At 34.8% G+C, this 22,049-nt stretch overlaps 1 protein-coding gene across 7 annotated transcripts; it reads left to right on the top strand.

Annotated features, from left to right (window-relative positions):
• Window positions 1-6,919: 6,919 nt before the first annotated feature.
• Window positions 6,920-20,803, top strand: LOC134535962 (2-aminoadipate transaminase). 7 transcript variants are annotated; one of them, XM_063375409.1, is made up of 9 exons: window positions 6,920-7,018; window positions 10,196-10,297; window positions 11,130-11,306; window positions 13,202-13,317; window positions 14,935-15,089; window positions 16,976-17,137; window positions 18,090-18,342; window positions 18,913-19,027; window positions 20,297-20,803. In XM_063375409.1, the coding sequence occupies exons 2-9, from the start codon at window positions 10,196-10,198 to the stop codon at window positions 20,606-20,608; spliced, it is 1,392 nt and encodes a 463-aa protein (XP_063231479.1). In that variant the 5' UTR covers window positions 6,920-7,018; the 3' UTR covers window positions 20,609-20,803. The 7 variants fall into 7 exon arrangements, with proteins under 7 accessions (XP_063231479.1, XP_063231483.1, XP_063231480.1 ...); XM_063375413.1 differs by having other exon boundaries at window positions 6,936-7,018; window positions 13,205-13,317; XM_063375410.1 differs by having other exon boundaries at window positions 6,978-7,028.
• Window positions 20,804-22,049: the final 1,246 nt, after the last annotated feature.

Here is a 22,049-nt window from a genome sequence, read left to right as displayed (position 1 = left end):
AAAAAAAAAACTTATGCTGTAAACAGAGAAACCCTAGGCTATATGAATTGGTTCCGCTTATATGATAAACAAAGGCTATCGCTTGAATGAGTTAAAATTAATTTCTCTACAGCGTTGAGAAAAACATTAAGTTCTGATAAAAACAGTCTTCACCTGGAAGGAGCAGATATTGCAAATTAGCATAATTACATTTCTCCCTTTATGGAAATGCAGCCCGGATCACCTTATTGTGTGTCGACAATATAAATTACCTACACAGTTATCATAGTAATTTCACACGAGCCACGAGTAACTCTATGCTAGCAATCCCCGTGTATTCTTCCAAACATATTGCAGCGACGAGAATCAGGCTCTGGTCCAGACTTCAATGCATTCGGAAAACTTAGCTATTCGCCTTAAATATATATTGTATGTATTTGTTCCCGGAAATCATATCACAAGTGCCGTCCGAACATGAAACGAAGTATGCAAAAAATGTATTATTATTTTGTGGGCTGCTTACAACGTGAATCTGTGTATGAATGTGCGTGTGATAACTAACTCTTATTAGCTTATTTAGGCAACGAGTGATTTCATACCCTTTGTTACATTTCAGTAGGTGTATGCATAACTATGATTTATTTTTTGATACATGTAAATTTGCTTCTTTAGTTAGATTTGTACATTGTCATCCATTCCATTTAAGACCGTATCCAAATTCAAGTGGGCAGTGGTGTAATTGTGTCCTCGCGTACAAAATTTGCCCATATGGAGTACTTGAATGATAAGGAAGGGATTAATTTTAAGCCTCTACACTACTAGCCAGCTACAAAGGAAATAAATTTCTATATTTTCAAAACTTAATTTTTTATGTTAGCACATATATGTGTAAAGATGGTAAAATGGTACACTCAATTGCAAACACATGAATGTATAAGAAAATTCTAAGTTTCTACAATCATTTCAAAAATTACATTTTAGGCCATGCATAAAATAGTTTTCACTCAATAATATATATGATAAATTAATCATTAAGAACTTTATGCTTGTTGAAAAAAGAAGCTGCTAGTGATTAAACGTATATTATATTGCCTTAAATCTACAGTCAGATATCGTCGTCTAGGAGCGTATGACTGCGACACATGAAATATCAATATAAATTGAGACCGTGTCAGTCATTCGGCGTACATTATTGTTGGTAAAAGTATATATAGAAGATCTCACGGCCTAGCTAAAAATTAAGGATGGTACAAATTGTAAAGATAGCCTTGGGATAGCGATAGAATAAAGATTTATGTGTGGAAAATACTTCGTTTGATCCATACAAATTAAAATTTAAAATAAAAATTTCGCTGCAGAGGTCCTTGTTAAGATAGTGTTTATTTTTTGTACTTATATTTGAAAACCAAATATTTTCTGGTTAAATGCTGAGTATAACCTTCACTTTTGTATGCTTATTGAAAAACAATTTTTTTCTCGATTGAGAATGAAGAAAAAATTATTCAATTGAAGCACTTTTCGCATCAGCTACTTCAGTCATTTGGCGCACTTTTTTGTTGGTAAAAGTATATACAGAAGATCTCACGACCCAGCTTAAAATTGTGGATGGTACAAAATGGAAAAAAAGCCTTGCGCTAACGCTGTAATAATAAGTAATGTGTGGACAATCCTTAGTTTGATCCCTATGAAATAAAATATATAATAAAAATCTGACTGCTGTGGTTGATGTTTACTTAGTTTTTTTATAAAGTACTTATTTTTCAAACTTAAATAATCTCTAGTTTTTTGCTGAGTAGAACATTCACTTTTGTATGCTTAATGAAAATAAACTGTTTACTTGACTGACAATAAAGAAAAAAAAAATTAAATTCAAGCATATTTTGTGCAGGCTACTTCAGTCATTCGGCGCACTTTTTTGTTGGTAAAAGTATATACAGAAGATCTCACGGCCCAGCTTAAAATTGTGGATGGAACAAATTGTAAGGGATACCATTAACTAACATTGGAATCATGTGTTATGTTCGGACAATCCTTAGTTTGATCCCTATGAATTAAAATTTATAATAAAAATCTCGCTGCAATGGTCCATGTTCAATAAGTGTTTTTTTAAGTACTTATTTTTAAAACTAAAATTTTATCTTGTTTATTGTTGAGTAGAACTTTCAAATTTGTATACGTATTGTAAAACATTTCTTTCTCGGTTGAGAATGAAGAAAATAATTATTTTATTCAAACACAATTCGCGCAGGCTACTTCAGTCATTCGGCACACTTTTTTGTTGGTAAAAGTATATACAGAAGATCTCACGGCCCAGCTTAAAATTGTGGATGGTACAAATTGTAAAGGATACCTTTATATTTCATTGGAATAATGTGTTATGTTCGGAAAATCCTTAGTTTGATCCCTATGAATTAAAATTATTAATAAAAATCTCGCTGCAATGGTCCATGTTCAATAAGTGTTTTTTTTAAGTACTTATTTTTAAAACTAAAATATTATCTTGTGTATTGTTGAGTAGAACTTTCAAATTTGTATACGTATTGTAAAACATTGCTTTCTCGGTTGAGAATGAAGTAAAAAAATTATTTTATTCAAACACTATTCGCGCAGGCTACTTCAGTCATTCGGCACACTTTTTTGTTGGTAAAATTATATACAGAATATCTCACGGCCCAGCTTAAAATTGTGGATGGTACAAATTGTAAAGGATACATTTAGCTAACATTGGAATATTGTGTTATGTTCGGACAATCCTTAGTTTGATCCCTATGAATTAAAATTTATCATAAAAATTTGGAATGCAATGGTCGAGGTTTAGCTAGAGTTTTTTTAAGTACTTAATTTACAAACTTATATATTTTCTGGTTTGTTGCTGAGTAGAACCTTCACTTTCATATGCTTATTAAAAATATATTTTTTTAGATTGAGAATGAATGGAAAAAATATTTAATCCGAGCACATTTCGCGCAGTCTACTTCAGTCATTCGGCGCACTTTTTTGTTGGTAAAAGTATATACAGAAGATCTCACGGCCCAGCTTAAAATTGTCTTTGGTACAAATTGTAAATAATAGCTTTAGCTAACATTGGAATCATGTGTTATGTTCGGACAATCCTTAGTTTCATCCCTATGAATTAAAATTTATCATAAATATTTGGCTGTCGTGGTCCATGTTCAGCTAGTGTTTTTTTAAGAACTTATTTTTCAAAAAATAATATTTTCCGGTTTATTGCTGAGTAGAACTTTCAATTTCGTATACTTATTGTAAAACATTTCTTTCTCTATTGAGAATGAAGAAAAAAATTATTTTATTCAAACCCATTTCGCGCAGGTTACTTCAGTTTTTCGGCACACTTTTTTGTTGGTAAAAGTATATACAGAAGATCTCACGGCCCAGCTTAAAATTGTGGATGGTAAAAATTGTAAAGAATACCTTTAGCTAACATTGGAATTATGTGTTATGTTCGGACAATCCTTAGTTTCATCCCTATGAATTAAAATTTATCATAAATATTTGGCTGTCGTGGTCCATGTTCAGCTAGTGTTTTATTAAGAACTTATTTTTCAAACATAAATATTTTCTGGTTTATTGCTGAGTAGAACCTATACTTTCGTATGCTTATTTGAAATATTTTTTTTTATATTGAGAATGAAGGAAAAAAAATATTTAATTCGAGCACATTTCGCGCAGGCTACTTCTGTCATTCGGCGCACTTTTTTGTTGGTAAAAGTATATACAGAAGATCTCACGGCCCAGCTTAAAATTGTGGATTGTACAAATTGTAAAGGATACCTTTAGCTAACATTTGAATCATGTGTTATGTTCGGACAATCCTTAGTTTGATCCCTATGAATTAAAATTTATAATAAAAATCTCGCTGCAGTGGTCCATGTTCAAAAAGTGTTTTTTTTAAGTACTTATTTTTAAAACTGAAATATTATCTTGTTTATTGTTGAGTAGAACTTTCAAATTGGTAAACGTATTGTAAAACATTTCTTTCTCGGTTGAGAATGAAGAAAAAAAAATATTTTTTTGGAACACATTTCGCGCAGGCTACTTGTCATTCGGCACACTTTTTTGTTGGTAAAAGTATATACAGAATATCTCACGGCCCAGCTTAAAATTGTGGATGGTAAAAATTGTAAAGGATACCTTTAGCTAACATTGGAATCATGTGTTATGTTTGGACAATCCTTAGTTTGATCCCTATGAATTAAAATTTTAATAAAAAACTCGCTGCAATGGTCCATGTTCAATAAGTGTTTTTTTAAGTACTTATTTTTAAAACTAAAATATTATCTTGTTTATTGTTGAGTAGAACTTTTAAATTTTTATACGTATTGTAAAACATTTCTTTCTCGGTTGAGAATGAAGAAAAAAATTATTTTATTCAAACACAATTCGCGCAGGCTACTTCAGTCATTCGGCACACTTTTTTGTTGGTAAAAGTATATACAGAATATCTCACGGCCCAGCTTAAAATTGTGGATGGTACAAATTGTAAAGGATACATTTAGCTAACATTGGAATAATGTGTTATGTTCGGACAATCCTTAGTTTGATCCCTATGAATTAAAATTTATCATAAAAATTTGGAATGCAATGGTCGTTGTTTAGCTAGAGTTTTTTTAAGTACTTATTTTTCAAACTTAAATATTTTCTGGTTTATTGCTGAGTAGAACCTTCACTTTCGTATGCTTAATTGAAATATTTTTTTTTTTAGATTGAGAATGAAGGAAAAAAATCTTTAATTCGAGCACATTTCGCGCAGTCTACTTCAGTCATTCGGCGCACTTTTTTGTTGGTAAAAGTATATACAGAAGATCTCACGGCCCAGCTTAAAATTGTGGATGCTACAAATTGTAAAGGATACCTTTAGCTTTCATTGGAATAATGTGTTATGTTCGGACAATCCTTAGTTTGATCCCTATGAATTAAAATTTTAATAAAAAACTCGCTGCAATGGTCCATGTTCAATAAGTGTTTTTTTTAAGTACTTATTTTTAAAACTAAAATATTATCTTGTTTATTGTTGAGTAGAACTTTTAAATTTTTATACGTATTGTAAAACATTTCTTTCTCGGTTGAGAATGAAGAAAAAAATTATTTTATTCAAACACAATTCGCGCAGGCTACTTCAGTCATTCGGCACACTTTTTTGTTGGTAAAAGTATATACAGAATATCTCACGGCCCAGCTTAAAATTGTGGATGGTACAAATTGTAAAGGATACATTTAGCTAACATTGGAATAATGTGTTATGTTCGGATAATCCTTAGTTTGATCCCTATGAATTAAAATTTATCATAAAAATTTGGAATGCAATGGTCGATGTTTAGCTAGAGTTTTTTTAAGTACTTATTTTTCAAACAGAAATATTTTCTGGTTTATTGCTGAGTAGAACCTTCACTTTCGTATGCTTAATTGAAATATTTTTTTTTTAGATTGAGAATGAAGGAAAAAAATCTTTAATTCGAGCACATTTCGCGCAGTCTACTTCAGTCATTCGGCGCACTTTTTTGTTGGTAAAAGTATATACAGAAGATCTCACGGCCCAGATTAAAATTGTGGATGGTACAAATTGTAAAGGATACCTTTAGCTTTCATTGGAATAATGTGTTATGTTCGTACAATCCTTAGTTTGATCCCTATGAATTAAAATTTTAATAAAAAACTCGCTGCAATGGTCCATGTTCAATAAGTGTTTTTTTTAAGTACTTATTTTTAAAACTAAAATATTATCTTGTTTATTGTTGTGTAGAACTTTTAAATTTTTATACGTATTGTAAAACATTTCTTTCTCGGTTGAGAATGAAGAAAAAAATTATTTTATTCAAACACAATTCGCGCAGGCTACTTCAGTCATTCGGCACACTTTTTTGTTGGTAAAAGTATATACAGAATATCTCACGGCCCAGCTTAAAACTGTGGATGGTACAAATTGTAAAGGATACATTTAGCTAACATTGGAATAATGTGTTATGTTCGGACAATCCTTAGTTTGATCCCTATTAATTAAAATTTATCATAAAAATTTGGAATGCAATGGTCGATGTTTAGCTATAGTTTTTTTAAGTACTTATTTTTCAAACTTAAATATTTTCTGGTTTATTGCTGAGTAGAACCTTCACTTTCGTATGCTTAATTGAAATATTTTTTTTTTTTAGATTGAGAATGAAGGAAAAAAATCTTTAATTCGAGCACATTTCGCGCAGTCTACTTCAGTCATTCGGCGCACTTTTTTGTTGGTAAAAGTATATACAGAAGATCTCACGGCCCAGCTTAAAATTGTGGATGGTACAAATTGTAAAGGATACCTTTAGCTTTCATTGGAATAATGTGTTATGTTCGGACAATCCTTAGTTTGATCCCTAGGAATTAAAATTTTTAATAAAAATCTCGCTGCAATGGTCCATGTTCAATAAGTGTTTTTTTTAAGTACTTATTTTTTAAACTTAAATTTTTCTTGTTTATTGCTGAGTAGAACTTCACTTTTAAATGCTTATTGTAAAACATTTTTTTTCTTGATTGAGAATGAAGATAAAATTATTCAATTCAAGCATTTTTTGCGTCAGCTACTTCAGTCATTCGGCGCACTTTTTTGTTGGTTAAAGTATATACATAAGATCTTACGGCCTAGCTAAAAAATTATGGATTGTACTTATTGTAAATAAAACAATTAGTTAACGCTGGAATTATTTTTTAATTTCGGAAAATCCTCTTTTTTATCCCTATGAAATAATAAATACTTATTGTTTTTGTGAGGTTAATATTTAGTATATTTTTCAAGTTCGTTTATTTAAAACAAAATTATTTTCCGGTTAAACAATTTTTTGAACTTTTTTTTTTACATATTTAAGTTATTTTTATTAATTTCTGATTTTTTTAATTAAAAAAAGTGTGTCTATTATCTTGGGTTGATGTTTTTAATTATAGGTTTTTAGTGTAAAACCATCATGGAATCCTACAGTATGTATTTTGTTGGTGTTGGTCATATACATATGGAACTTGACCAAGGTGGGGCATTGTCCATGCATAGGTAAGGTTACGTAAGTTGAAAGTGTGATTTATCATGAACCATTACATATTTATTAATGCTGTTTTCAGGGTGAATAGAGGAATGTCACTAGTGTTGGAAAATGGTATTTTCGTAATTTTTTGTTCACTTTGCGAAAAGCAGTGACGTAATATATTTACCCTTTTAGCTTTCTCCGTATTTTTTTGACACCTATCACTTTCAGTAACTTCCCCGAAAGACCGTTCTACTCCCGCCCTGTCTAAACTAGAAATGAGTGCTTCCCTCGTTCTTTTTGCGTGATATTTTTTCTGTATCTTCCACTCATAGTCTCTCCTCTTACTGTACCCACCTCTGGGCAACATACTGCCAAGCTTGCTCCAACATCCACCCCACTTGATCGTTTTGAACTGGTGTCAGCAGCCTTTCAACCTGCCTTTTTCCCTTTTAAGGCCCCGCTACAATTGCCATGCCCCTTGGTCCCTTGGTCCATCATGGCAGTTTGGCCCATGGTCTCATGAAAATGTGCTGCCACAACAGTTATGTCCCAAGTTGTCCAAATGTAAACATTTCAAATACCACCACTAGAGTGCAGTAGTTTTGGCAGACATTTTAACGTTACTTTTTTATATTTCTGAAGTGTTGTGGCAGTTTATTATTTGAGAGGCCACAAAATTCCGGAAGAAATTAATGTTTTGTAAACAACGAGCATAATTATAGTTTTTAAAGTTTCTGTCTTTGATGTTGAACAATTCCGGGCGTAATTGAACAGCACTTATTAATATCTCGTCCGTTGTTACTTCCATTTAACTTCACAGTAGTCAATTCACAAACAATTCACAAAAATTACTTTGTTTATTTTTTTATACTACAACACTACTATTTTCCTGCACGCTTATGTATTTACATATTTTTTTTCATTTCATCGATATTTGTTTACTTCTTGTTCGCATGTTTTTAAAGTTCTTGCAGCATGGGACACATCAATAAGGGACAAAATTATAAAAGTTCGCCATCTGCATGGGATACGGTGGGATAGGGACGAAGGGACAAGAGACATGACATCACAGGGTCACGTGGACCAATCAGCGAGTAGTGTCCAACGGACATTTGCATGGGACAAGTCAATTGTAGCAGGGCCTTTAGTGTTTCCCATCCTAGCTCGTTAATCATCACTGATGGCCTATGTTTATCTCCTCCCCTTTCCCTTCTCTATACAAACTCATTACCCATCTCGCTGTCCTGTACTGTATCTTCTCCGGCTATGGTAAAATTCTTATGTCGCGGCTTTTCTATAAATTAATAATAAAATTCCTCATTTTTTTTTTTTTAATACCTACTAAAGGTTTTCCTCTATTTACTCTGTAAATAGTGTTTCTAAATTCCTACTGGTTTCTGAGAAATTACCATTTGTAGGTTACATTAGCTAGCGTATGCAGTGAAGCGACCATCGCCACGTGCTTTAATTTCGTTGTCAATCCTACTGTGGTTTTCCATATGTTTGTATTTGGATATTGTTATGCAATGGAATGTAAATAATAATTTAAAAAAAAATTATGAGAGTCCCTACTGTGCATGCAAATCCAAGTATCAACTCTTGACAGGGATTTTTTTTAGCAGTACGGAGACAGGAAGCACCGACTTGATATGTGCGATAGCATGTAACCTGACATATAAAGAAATTGTCATTACGTGTATCAAACATAATAATAATATTTTTGTATGTCAGGTTACCCATAACAAGTTGTCGCTTCGCGCCTTAATACTACTAAAAAGAAATCCACATTAATGCTTGGTGTTATTTAAATTATTATTTACTTTTCATTGAGTAACAGTATCCAAATACAAAATATACACTTTCTTACATATGGAAAACCACAGGATCGGAAATGCAATTAAAGCACAAAACAAAGCGACAGCCGCTTCACTACTTAGGCTATCTAATGTAACCTACAAACTGTAATTTCTCAGAAACCAGTAGACATTTAGAAATGCTGTTTTAGGGTGAATAGAGGAATTCCGAAATTGAATTATTTTACTGCAGAAAAGCCACGACATAGGAATTTTAGCCCAGCTATCTTAAACCCGTCAACAGAGCCAGATACAGTTCTCAAATCGCTGTCGCAAACTCCATCATCAGCCTCACTGACTTGACGAGTACACCTCTGCCTTTACCACCCTTTCTGTTCCCTACAACTTCCTGCCAATGAACCCTAACTCCTTCCTCCCTTCTTTACCACCTGCTGTTGTAGAACTTGCATGACACAAGTAAGTAAGCAAGAGAATTAGGTACAGACACATCAGCAATGCCGGTATAGCTATGATTATGATTGTTATAGCATTGAATTGACATAAATTTTGAAAAAACTAGTTAGATGTTAAAATGTGCATCTTGCAGCTGTTGAATCCTATTATGCCAGATGCAGAAGAATTTGTAAGGCGAGTTAAGTAAAGGGTTATTAGCAGAGTTAATACTAATTGTGTACATGGATGAACATAAAGTGTTACTCATAATATTGCCAATACTAGCCTATCAGTACTTATGAGAGACTGCATTGATTATACTTTACCTATGAGGCATAATACACTCTGTCCACTTTTGGGCGAAATGCATTTTTAACCACAAACTTGACTATGGTTTGATGTTCTTTGTAGTGGCATACAACACTACGATCTATATGTCAAGAATGTAGATATTTTAGGTTAAAAACAGTTGAGTACACATGCAAAACACTACTTAAAATTATTTAAACTGCTCTCATGAAAAATTTGGTTTTTATGACAGTGTCATATGCCTCTGAAGTACAGATTATTTAAAACTTCTTGGTTCTTAATTAAATTATATTGTAGCCATGAATGTTCAAAGATTTGTCTACTTGTGAAAAGTGTGGTTTTCATGTCCAAGATAAACTATTTTACAATGCAGTGTCTTTGCTTGTCTCTGGTTGTTTATAACAAATTTAATTATTCTGTGTGAATATCACAGACTCTTTCATGACTTTTAAAACTCGTAAATTATTTGTAGTCCTGGCTTAAGAAATCACTTTATGGAGCTATAAAACAATTATATTTTATGAACATTTTTTTAAGACTTTAAAATGCACTATTATAAATTATAACCATAATAATGTAGGAGGAATTTGAAAACAAATTTTCAAAGAATACCTTATTAAAGAACAGCCTCTGTATGTGTTTTTATAGATGAGTCGCTGTTACAAACTGTTACGAAGTTGCTCGAAAACTGGCATCAAGAATCATCCTGTACATAGGGGAATTAGAATATTGTCACAAATCTGTACAAAGGTGAGCAAGTGTAGCATCACCCAAATGTAGTTGTACAGAACTTAATTTAATCATTCTAGACCTAAAAATTTGTTGGAAGTTAGTATTGCATTAATTTTTATCCAAAACAATGATGCAACCCCAACCTGGGTCACTCTGTAGGGTTACTCCCAGGTACTTGTATTCCCCTACCTCCTAAATTGAGAGATTAAACTAACTTTAACAACACTAATCATTTTCATATTTGATGTCACTTCAGACTCAAACATTATAGTAGCAGCAGATTTGTTTGGTAAAATTCTAGACTTGCATTACTAAAATATTGTACAATACGTACATTACATACAGCAGAAAATAATTTTGATGCACTTGACAAAATAATCCAGGCAATTGTGTTGAACTGGTACGCCATTTGCAAACTATTTAAAATGGATTTATTTGTAGTTTTGTTAAAAATGTTATTTTGGCTATCCTAAAATAAAATTAGTAAAATCTGCTTCCTCATAAGTTAAAAATGTGAAAAATAAAATATTATGTACTAATGCTTAGTGTACGTCTTGTAGAGTGCAAACACAATTTAAAAGACATTGACTGAAAAGTAAGTTTTTGCAAGTTAATGCTGCCTTAATGTATGTACCAAGTATTTTTAAGGATGATACAATATGGCATTGAGATTTATTTTTAATTATGGTATTATATCCATTTGTGGACACCTTTGATAAGAGAGTTCAGAGAGCAAATCTTATGTAATCTAGCTTGTAATCTTGCTAGTAAGCTCGTAAAAATAAAACCTCATGAAGCACAGATGTTTGTTTGATGATTGGTCTTTTCGTACTTTTTTTTTTTCTTCTAGATGGCAGACTACACGACCGAAGAGATTAAAGACCTCCCTCAGAATCACTTGTTCGACCACAAAGGGGTACTGAACGTTTACAACAAGGAGGTCGTGAACCTGAGTGCGGGGGCCCCCGGACCGGATCTGCTCAAAAAATGCATCGCCATTTTCTCGCAGGCAACGGCACACAGACTGGTGAATCATACCTCAGCCCCAAGTGCCTTCTGCGGTCTGTGGTCTGTTGACCGGTTCATATAATTGTCTACTTCCTCACACCTGTCCCAAATCACATCTCTCAGGTTTCTTGTCTGAGGAAGTGTCAGCAAGGTAGGGCCAAGACCCAACTTTAGAAATGGGAGGTAGATGAAGGGGGAGGAGGAATGACTGGACAATTTTGGGTGGTATGGAATACCTCTCAGTTATGGGGTGTCCAAATTTTTGAAAAAAATCATTACCCTCAAAAGGTTCACTAAACATATGGCTTGCATTTTCAAATGTCATTATCAAAATAATGGGTTAGAGTATTTTTATCTCTATTTATATATATAATTTTTTTAGTTCTGGAGGGTTATGTGCCTCCTACAAAACCACCACTGCATCAAGGTATCCTTTGTCATATCATGCCAAACTTATATGTATTCATATCTAACTTGCTTCTGTCAATAATTTATATCATGCGACAAAAATCTCCCATGAGAATGCTGGAGGAGCAGCAATGCTGGTTTCTATCGACATGGACGGCACACTGTGTCTAATGACCCCTTTCATGCAAATGTGACGCTTGTTTGTCGGTGCCGCACTAGCATCAGTGGTGCCAACTGCTCTGTTTAATAATTGAACAAAGGCTAGACCATTATTACGTCAGTGCTCAGCGTTTTCAGAAACTAGGATCTGCTTGTGCCAACCCACAACACAGGCTGGGTTGCCTCCGAAGCAAACATGACTGCTTGCGCCAAGACCAACTTGAAGATCAAGCAACTACACTTTCATTCAACCCTGATGCATTAAAGTAACTTGCATGTACATTTTGGAAAGTGACTTTCCTAGCCAGTTTGTCACGTGCCACTTCTAACACCCCCTCCCACTCATTTCCATAACCACATAATCTATCACCTCTTACCAGCACTCGCACGGCAAAAACCAATCGAAGAAGCACCATGAGTGTGTGTGGGTGTGTGTGTATTAGAGAGGAAAGGGGACACTGTTTAATAGCCGCCAACTGTTAAAATTAAACAGTTATAAAAGTCACTTTCCAGCCTCACCACAGCTTTTCAGATTTAGTTCTGGTGACTGAACCAAAATTGTTTGTTAATTTGAAAACATTAGAGATGCCTTTGCGCAAGTTGGTTTTCTCTGGTTACGCATGTTTCTGCCTCTTCTATAAGTTTCTCTCTGCTCCATGTAGGGAGTCATTCCTAATCACCACTCAGGAAAAATACTTCTGGGCTACCCAGTCGAGAAGTTTTCCTCCCAGTTATCGAACCCTGCAATCATAATTGGTGTAGCTACAAAAAAAAAATTTGAAACCAGGAAGATACATTAAGTAGTTTCCAGTTGATGATCCTGGTACATACAAATTAATACATAGACTGGGACTCACACGCTATGTTGATTTTTTTCATATTTTCGTCATTACTGTTATTTAAGGGCTGTTTCTAAAATTTTAACTTATTACCTCCCTTGCATTTATTGCTCTGCCACAAATATATTCAACATATATTAACTTGGTGTAATATGACGGATGTAAAAAGTTGTGAAAGTCTTCATATTTATCATCACATGCATGCCTTTTTACAGCCATGAAATCACACTAAGTAAATATCTGTTGAATATATTTGTGGCATAACAGCAGATGAAAGGGAGGTATTTAGTTAAAATTGTAAGAAATACCACATAAAATAAGTAATGATGAAGAAAAAAAAAATAATAATTAACATGGCGTGTGAGACTGAGTCTTAAATACATAATCAATTAATCAAAGTATTTGTGATAATCTTATATTAAATGTAGCGTTTTCGAAACATATCTCCCTACAACAAAAAGTCTCATGCACAATAACTGATGTCCCTTATTAAGGTTGAATGTTTCAGGAGAAGGAGCAAGAGAACGCGTACTTGTTCCAATACGGACCAATGGCTGGCCTGTGGGACTACAGAGCGCAGCTGGCAGAGTTCCTGACCGCCCGCTACGGCGAGACTGTCAACAGGTGAGCTGCCGTCACGTTTAGCCAGAGCAGGTGACTGTGATGACCTGGGTAGAAAACGTCGCAAATGCCTGTTGGATGTGGGTTACAAATACTATATAATCAGTACATTTATTATTTTCACAAATTATAGAATGCAAGGGCATATTGTATTCAAAATTGAATGAGGGACATTTTTCATAATTCAGCCTCTTTCATGTGTGGAAGGTTCATGACTTCTCACAGATGAAGCAGTGTCTCTATTTCGTAATTAGTTTTTTTTTCAAAGTTTTTAAATACCAGCATACAACCTGTTAGTAAATTTTTTAGAAATGTGCTGGTTATAACTGTGAAACCTTTTTTTTTTATGTGCAACATCTTAATTCTTGGAATACAGCATTTGGTAGGAGTAATTTCGTGAATGGAATGGAAATGTGTAACCATGGTGTTGTTACCTGAAGTGAATGGTGTGAACCAAAGTTCACAAAGAGAAACTTTTTAATGAATTTTAGCAAGAAGAACAGTATTTTAATCAAATTTCTTGTCGAAAATCAGGTCCAAAGCTGGGGTTTAGTATTTCTTCAAGTCTGTTACACTTTTGTTTGCATTATTTCATTACATAGTTAAAAATCTTGCTCTTTGCAAAGCGAATGATTCATTAGTCAACTTAGAGCTGCTCCCTCCGGCAGTGTATTCTAGTGGCGGGTGCGGAAACTATGTGTGATTCACGTCAAGAAATGTAGTTGAGAACACAATTTGCGTGTGCGTGTGTGTATATTTATTTATTTATTTATTTATTTATTTATTTATTTATTTATTTATTTATTTATTTATTTATTTATCTATCATGCTCAGAATTATTTTTAAGTATTATAGGTTAGATGTTGCACATCACTGGCAAGAACTGAAAGACTCACTTTATTTTGTACAATTTTTTTATGGTAAGTTAAAATGTGTTGAAGAAAAGTGAAAAAGTAGCTGTGTAAAAGTTTGATGGTATTATATAATCAAAATCTGTGAAGAGTATAGTATTTAGTATGTACAGAAACATAGTAAAGATGCAAAGTTAACACTTAGTTTTATTTTAAGTCAAACTTATTGAGATGAGAGAGAAGAAAATAAAATAATTCCTCAATACTTCCATCAGGTGGTCAATAAAATATGTTTGGAATTGATGCCATTGCACTGACATTGGTGTTGCAGGAATAGTTGACGGCCGCTGCAAGTCTTCTTATATGCACATAATTTTCCTAGTTGTAGTTTGTCTCTGGCATTTATGTAGTGTAGACTTTAATCTTCATAGTTAATTGCCTTAAACTTATCTTATAGGAGCTCTGATTGTTTGCACAAAAACCATTTACATACTATTGTAATTTTTGAGACACATTTTAAATAATTAATGCTTTGGCACTTTTTTTTTTGCTTGAAATGGCTGGTTCGGGGTGCTGGCAAATTCAATTCTATGAATCATTTTACTGTAGAATCTTCTTGGTATGCTCGCATCCCTTCTAGTGTCCTTGCAGTATGGACAGCACTTTTTACCCAAGTGAGCCATTTTGACAGAATAATTATTAAGGTACAAAAGAACGCCCTGTTATTCTACGCACATCACTCATCGTACACCGCCATGTGTGTTCCCAGGCAAGACTTGGTGCTGACGTGTGGGGCCTCACATGGGCTCATGCTGATCATGAACACTTTCTTGCCGAGCAACGCTGTCATTTTCGTGGATGAAGTTACGTACATGATTGCTCTAGAGGTCTTTAGACAGTTCCCGGACATGACGGTGGTGCCAGGTGCGGACAAGTTACACAATACTGTACATTATGTCACATATATCCGCTGTGTGTTTCATTCTTCCGAAGCACAGATGCATATGATGGGCTCCAGAACATAGTTGCTTAAGTCAAAAACCTCAGCATACTGTATTTGATTTTTCTATACCAAATAATAATTTTTATGTGGAAATACGTAGTTAACTTAAAGCTGCAAAACTGAAGACTCGCACCACTATGTTACGGGCCTCCTCATATGTGATAAGTATTAAGTCTGAGAACCATTTCAGTTCTAACCAGTGGGGGATTTAGCAGTCAGCAACTGCTCTCGAATGTTGACAGAAAAGTCAAAAATAATTTATTTCTAATTGATGCAGCTAAAACCCACAAGCAAAGTTAACCATTTTGTGTAATGTCTTCAAGCCTCTAGCTGTACTATTAACATTACAGTGTTACTTTCCCAGTTCAAATATGGCTGTTAAATTTCAGCTGTGACGAGCCATACCATACAGGAGTTGAATGGGATGGGGTGGCACTTCGTTTGATTTCCCACTATAACCCAACTACTACTAGATGGTTGAATTAATTTTTTATTTTGAATACCTATAGGCATGGATGCGAGGAGGGAAGGCCATAGCATGGCTGGGACTGCGGTAAGGTGTTTGGGAGCATGGTTAATTACTGGAAATACGATTAACGTCAATATTGCATTTAATATTGCCAAAATAATACTGTTGTGTTAGAGAGTAAAAGACAGCATGTATGATTGCATTTACGTTTACAAGTTTCACTTCAATAATGACATAAATGATTAGACAATTTTAATAGTGAGAATTTTAATAAGAATTAACAGACTACATGCCAAAACAGACAATGTAGTCACTCAAGCTACTGGACAAGACCAGTCGAGACGAGTGAATCAGGCTAACAAGACTACCTAACATCGGCTTTTATAAAATCGGCGCGGCACAGCGCGCATGCGCCAACCCCAGGAGGGGAGGCGAGAAGAAATGAAACACACACTAGGAGGGGGAAGGAGGAGGGGGGAGGTGCGCCTACGCCCGCGCAGACGCGCGATGTATGAAGCTAGCGGACCTAACCGCTACAATTTACTCATTACCTGTCTACCATAAATTTAGTCGAACCACCTGAACCGCACGAGCAAGTTTACCTCGTGAGAGGCACATGCAGGAAGGCGAAGAAGGAACAGCTGCATCAGAATGAATTTGGTGGCAAAACGAGTCGCCAGAGTAAACCCACTAGTGGAAAATCTGTCTTGGATCTAAGAGGAAACAAAACCTCAATTATTCCAATAAGAGGAAAGAAATCTGTCTGCCCAGTACCCACAACCCCTTCTCAATTTATATGTTGTCATACAAAAGTTATATACCATAAGACGGGGTGAATATAAACAGAATGCTCAAACTCTCTTCATATCTGTACCTCGGAGGCATAAGACACTTATGTCCACTCTCAGGCAAAATGCACTTTCAACCATAAACTTGACCACCGTTTGAAGTTCTTTCTAATGTCATACAACACAAAGATCTTCAATGTGTCAAAAATTCACATATTTTGGGTAGAAAATAGTTGAGTAAATAAATGAGGTACTATTTAAAATTCTGTAAACTGCTCTCATGAAAAATATGGTTTATGTGACATAGTGTCTTATGCCTTCGAGGTACCGAAATGTAAAATCCTTTAACGATAATCACTCTAAATGACAAATAACTTACAATATGTATGAAATCTTAACGAAACAATTGAATGTGTAAATATTTGTACATACTGTTTCTATTCACCCTATTTAAGGTGATATTTAATAATTCTAAGTGTTGTATGTTCTTTATCGTAGTGAAGGTTTATAGAAGTTAGGTTTCATTTCCTAAATATCCTGTGTGCTGTAGTTCCAATGACTGAAGAAGGTGTTGACACACAGGCTCTTGAACGGATAGCAAGGGAACTACGAAGCAACAAACAGAGGCACCTTAGCGATGAGAAACTATTCTGGGCCATGTACTATACAATGCCTGTCTTCCACAATCCCACTGGCTTGACGTTCTCCACCGGTAAGTAATACTTAACATCTTAGTTTGTGTCATGATGCAGTACAGAATATTGTAATAATTATAGTGAAACTCACTGTAATATATTTGGTAAACTAAAATAGTCATAGTAAACAGTAATCCCAAGTTTTAAAAAAATAAGAAAATTTGTCATGACAATGATTATAATACATATTCTCCTTCCAGTTTCTCAACAGGTGGGTAGTGCAGGGGTAGAGAGTGCATTAGTTAATCTCAAGGGACATGGTTCAAATTTTGTCACTGGCAAATTATGTTTACTGATTTTAATAAAATTATAATATATTATTCAATAAAATAATAATGTTAAATCAGCCTTATAAGGTTAAGGTTTGATTATAGAAAGTATTCTATGTTACGACATAGAATACTAACTTGTCAGTTATCGTTACAATAACTATAGCTATAAAAAGGGGACTTCAAGTGTTCAAAATGTTGAGGTTAAACTGACTAATTTGATATTCAATCTGGCATTTGAAATAAAATATATATTGTTTTTAATTATTCAATTCCGATATTCACACAAATGTAAGTGAAAAGAGTAAACACGTATGAAACCAAGAAGATTCATTCAGAAATTTCACCATTTGTTTTCTGCCACATAGTTTGTACATACTTCTTGTATTTTACGAATAGTGTTTGTTTAGAATTTAAATTATTATTTTTTTTTTTTTTAAATTTTACTAGATTTTTGCATCCACTTTTTTGGACTCCTGTGAAATACGGAAAACACAGTTTCACTTTACGTTTGAATTTGATTTTTTTTTTTTAATTTGATACTTGTTAACAATAGTGTATTTGATTCAAAAATTTTGATTTGACTTGTAAAAAACATGATTGTAAAAAGCTAGAACTGAAAGTGGAAGTGATACGTGTTTCCACAAACATGCGTGGATGTAGTGTTCGCCGAGGTGTTGCGACACGGCCTCCCCTCCAGGCTGCTGCCAGTCGCTGGTGGAAGCCGCCCGGAGGCTGGACCTGCTGGTGGTGTGCGACGACGTGTACAACCTGCTGTGCTACGGTGACGAGGTCCGCCCGCCCAGGAGACTGCTCGCCTACGACTGGGGCTCGGAGGGCTTCCAGGGGGGTCACGTCGTCTCCAACGGCACCTTCTCCAAGATCATGGGGCCCGGGGTGCGCGTGGGCTGGCTCGAGGCGCCCCCGAGACTGGCGTCCGTGCTGTGTGGCTCGTGAGTGGGTCCCCTCGAAATGTGCTAGAGCCACGATTATTTTGTGCATTAATGTCACTCCAGGTATTTACCCAATTTTTTTTTACACGTAATAAAAATATTTTGGAGTGCTCATCGGTTGGTTACCAAGTCACTGTTTTGACCTGTCACACTTCATTGGGTACTCGCTTCTTCTCCTTGTTTATAACCGGCTCAGGATTGTCAAGGAGAAATGTCATGAAAACTGGTTCATCAACGTGAAGTAGATATAGGTATAAGTTCTTCAAGTCTATCCGGTGACTCCACAAAGTAATTACGTATTGCTCTATTTAGGGCACTAAGAAAATTGGCTTGTACTTTCTAAATGCAGTGGAACTGTTTTTATGTTTCTGTAGGGACCAGGAAAATATATTGCTTAAAGCAGAAAACTGGAAGGAAAAAAAAAATTCATACTGCAATATTACACGGGACTTCAGAAAAGTGTAAATCTGGGAACTTGGACATGTTCATCATCGTTTTGTGAAAATAAGGTTTGCAAAATCGCAATTATATACAATTGATAAATAAAGCAGTGACTGTTTGTGTTTGCAGGGGAATACTGAAGAGTGGGGGAGCTGTGAACCAGTATGTTTCCGGTATATTTGCAAGCATTCTAGAACTGGGCTTGGAAGAGCAGCATCTTAATTTTCTGGTGAAGACGTATAAGGTGAGATACATACAAGGTCATTCGTGATGAAGTGGGATAAATGAAAGAGCTTATGGCTGACATTTTAATGGTTATCAACCTTTACAGAAGCTGTTTGAACACTCCACTTTCGGCGACATAGAATTTCGCCGCACGCACGTGCCTTTCTTGCGTTGAACACCCCTGTGTGTTCTATGGTGACTGGGAGTGTGCGCACTTCACATTGTTTTGTTTTTGCACATCATAACTCCATATGTACTGCCATAACAACCCATGTTGATGTTAGTGATGTATTTATGAAATCGTTTTAGTGTTGGTATCCGCCGATATTCCCAATTTTCTGAATTTCCAATGATATTGTTTCCAACAGATACTCAAAAAAAAAAATACACGTGAAAAAAAAGAAAATTTGATCTAATCAGGTGTCACCCATATTTTCTAATTACCTGTTTGTAGTTCTATAGACATCTTTTACTCCAATTTTCTGTACTTGAATGTTGTGTTTGTTAATTACCTAATCAAAGGCATAATGTGTATTGTGGTATGCCAAAATTTTATTCAGTTTAATACTTCTTTTGTCATCTACCGAAAATCTATTTTAAAATAATAATAATTTAGGTACTGATGTATTACTTACAAATATTGAAATTCTGATAACTTGCACTGTAATAATTTACAAAAAGTATTAAATAAGAGTTGTATTGGGTATCCAATCTCCTAAAGAAATGTATCTGTATCAGTTTTTTATCTGTATCACCCATCACTGGTTAGTAAAAAGTTTTGAAATTGGTTCATCAGTTATTTGTAGACGCCCTTCTCCACGCATTGTGATTTTACCTGATGTTTGAAAATCAGTGTGAACAATCTATTGCATTTCGTGAAAACAGACGATTGGTAGCTTCTGACACAGTGGCGTAGCCAGGATTTGTGTATGGGGGGTGTTAAGAAGCATGCCCCCCCCCCCCCCCTCCTCCAGTATTAAAGCGGGGGGTCCGGGAAAATTTAGATTTTAAGGTGTAAAATAGTGCTACTTTAGCGGGTTTCGGTACTTAAATTTAAATATTGTAATGGTAAAAGTTTTTATTAATTTAATATGAATTTGTTTGAGTGATGAATAAGAAATTAATTAAAGATTTGTTGCTAGGGGGACCCCTAAACCCCCCCCTCCGGCTACACCCCTGTCTAACAGCAATCTGTAAATTGGATTTCCGTACATTTCTAGCGACCACTGGTGGGATTGTAGACTACAGGGAACCTGTGCACGGGAGTCACTGACCGGAGTGTGCGCAGGAACGCATGAGCCGGGTGTGCGACGTCCTGGACGAGGGCCTCCCGCCCGGCTGCTCCTTCGTGCGGCCGCGAGGTGGCTACTTCGTCTGGGTCCGACTGCCGGAAGGCGTCGACAGCGCAGACGTGGCCTCGTGGTGCGAGCGGCACCGCAAGGTGGCTGCCATCCCGGGCCGCAGGTTCTCCGTCGCCGGCGGCTTCCGGAACTACCTGCGGCTGTCGATATCCTTCCACGACACCGCGGTCCTGGAACAGGCCACCAACAGGCTGTGCAGCGGGATCAGAGACTACATCAGCCACGAGATAAAACATTAGGGAATGCTGCTCTTTGGTGTGGGTTTATGCAGACTAATTTTGTACAGCTGCCTAGTGTTTTTTTTAAAATATGATTCCAAGACTTATTCTCTAGTTCTCATTTTCATATCCACTTACTGATTTATTTGTGGTGTTGGTATTAAAAAAGAATTAATTATAAACGACTCCTGTAAATAAAGAATTTTGATGTGTCAATTACTGTTTATGCCAGCAACATTTTCTTCATAGAGACACTTTAATTTTTTTACTAAAGATTATATAATATAAAAGTGTACATTTCAAAATATTTTTTGTATATTTTTATTTAGGGTTTATTAATGCCAAAGTTGTTAATTGTAATGTTTGATTAACTATTTATAAATTTAAAAGATTAATGACTTTAGGTAGATTTCAAATAAATACTACCTATGGAGCCATTATGTACCATGTTGCGACTTTTGGAAAATTTTTATATGGTTTTTTGTTTCATGTTCCATAGACCCCAAACCATTTGAACTTATTTTATCTCATAGGAGTAATAAAATCTTTTGTCTAAATAAGATTTGATACGACCAACCATAACTGCAAGGGGTTGAAAACACGAGAGTTGTAGGACAAAAAAAAATCATAACTCCCTTCGTAACCACAACATAGAATTCGTACAAATTATGTATTAATCTAATATTTTTATCTAAAACTTTTATCGCAAACAATTTTTTATAGTACAAACCATTACTCCAATGGGTGGAAATAAGGGTAGAAAGACCAAATGTCATTACTTTATTTTAATAGATGTACTATCGAATCCATTATAATTTATTGTAAAACACCCAAACTTTATCTAAAACTTTTGGCTGAACAATTTTTGATGAAACTAACTATTACCGTAAAACAGGGTTTGAAATAAAATAAATAATAAAAAAAATTTCTTAGTATCAAATTTGTTGAGATTTATTAATAACCATCTTAATGTGACCTTAACCCTTTATCCAAAAAAAAATTTATACAACCCCGTATTAGTGCAAGGGAGAAAAAAAGTAAATATCAAAAATAATTGCATAACTACCTTAGTAGGCATAATATAAAATTCATTAAGACATTCAATGCTGGATGCATTTAGTTAAAAACATTCAAAATATTTTTGCTGCATGTAATATGAGAAAATGTTAAACTGATCTTATTTGAATATTGGCGAATATGTAGGATGTCATGTAGGCTACATTAAGTTCTTAAAATGTTCCAGGAGTTTATTGAAGTTTATAAAATATTTCCTGGAGACATAGGTACTTCAAAATCTACCTATGCCAGTAGACTGTTATGAAAGGTTATTTTTTTGTACTTTGGTTTGTAACATTGCAACGCCCTGCCTTCCCCAGTATTTATGACATAGTGAAAGAATTGGGAATTTAAATTTGATTGCCAGTTTTTATGGCACTTTCGGGACTCAACATCGACAAATTTT

This window comes from Bacillus rossius, chromosome 10 (genome assembly GCF_032445375.1).
Source record: "Bacillus rossius redtenbacheri isolate Brsri chromosome 10, Brsri_v3, whole genome shotgun sequence".
In the NCBI taxonomy this organism is placed as follows: domain Eukaryota; kingdom Metazoa; phylum Arthropoda; class Insecta; order Phasmatodea; family Bacillidae; genus Bacillus; species Bacillus rossius.
This window is presented reverse-complemented; position numbering and strand designations above follow the sequence as displayed.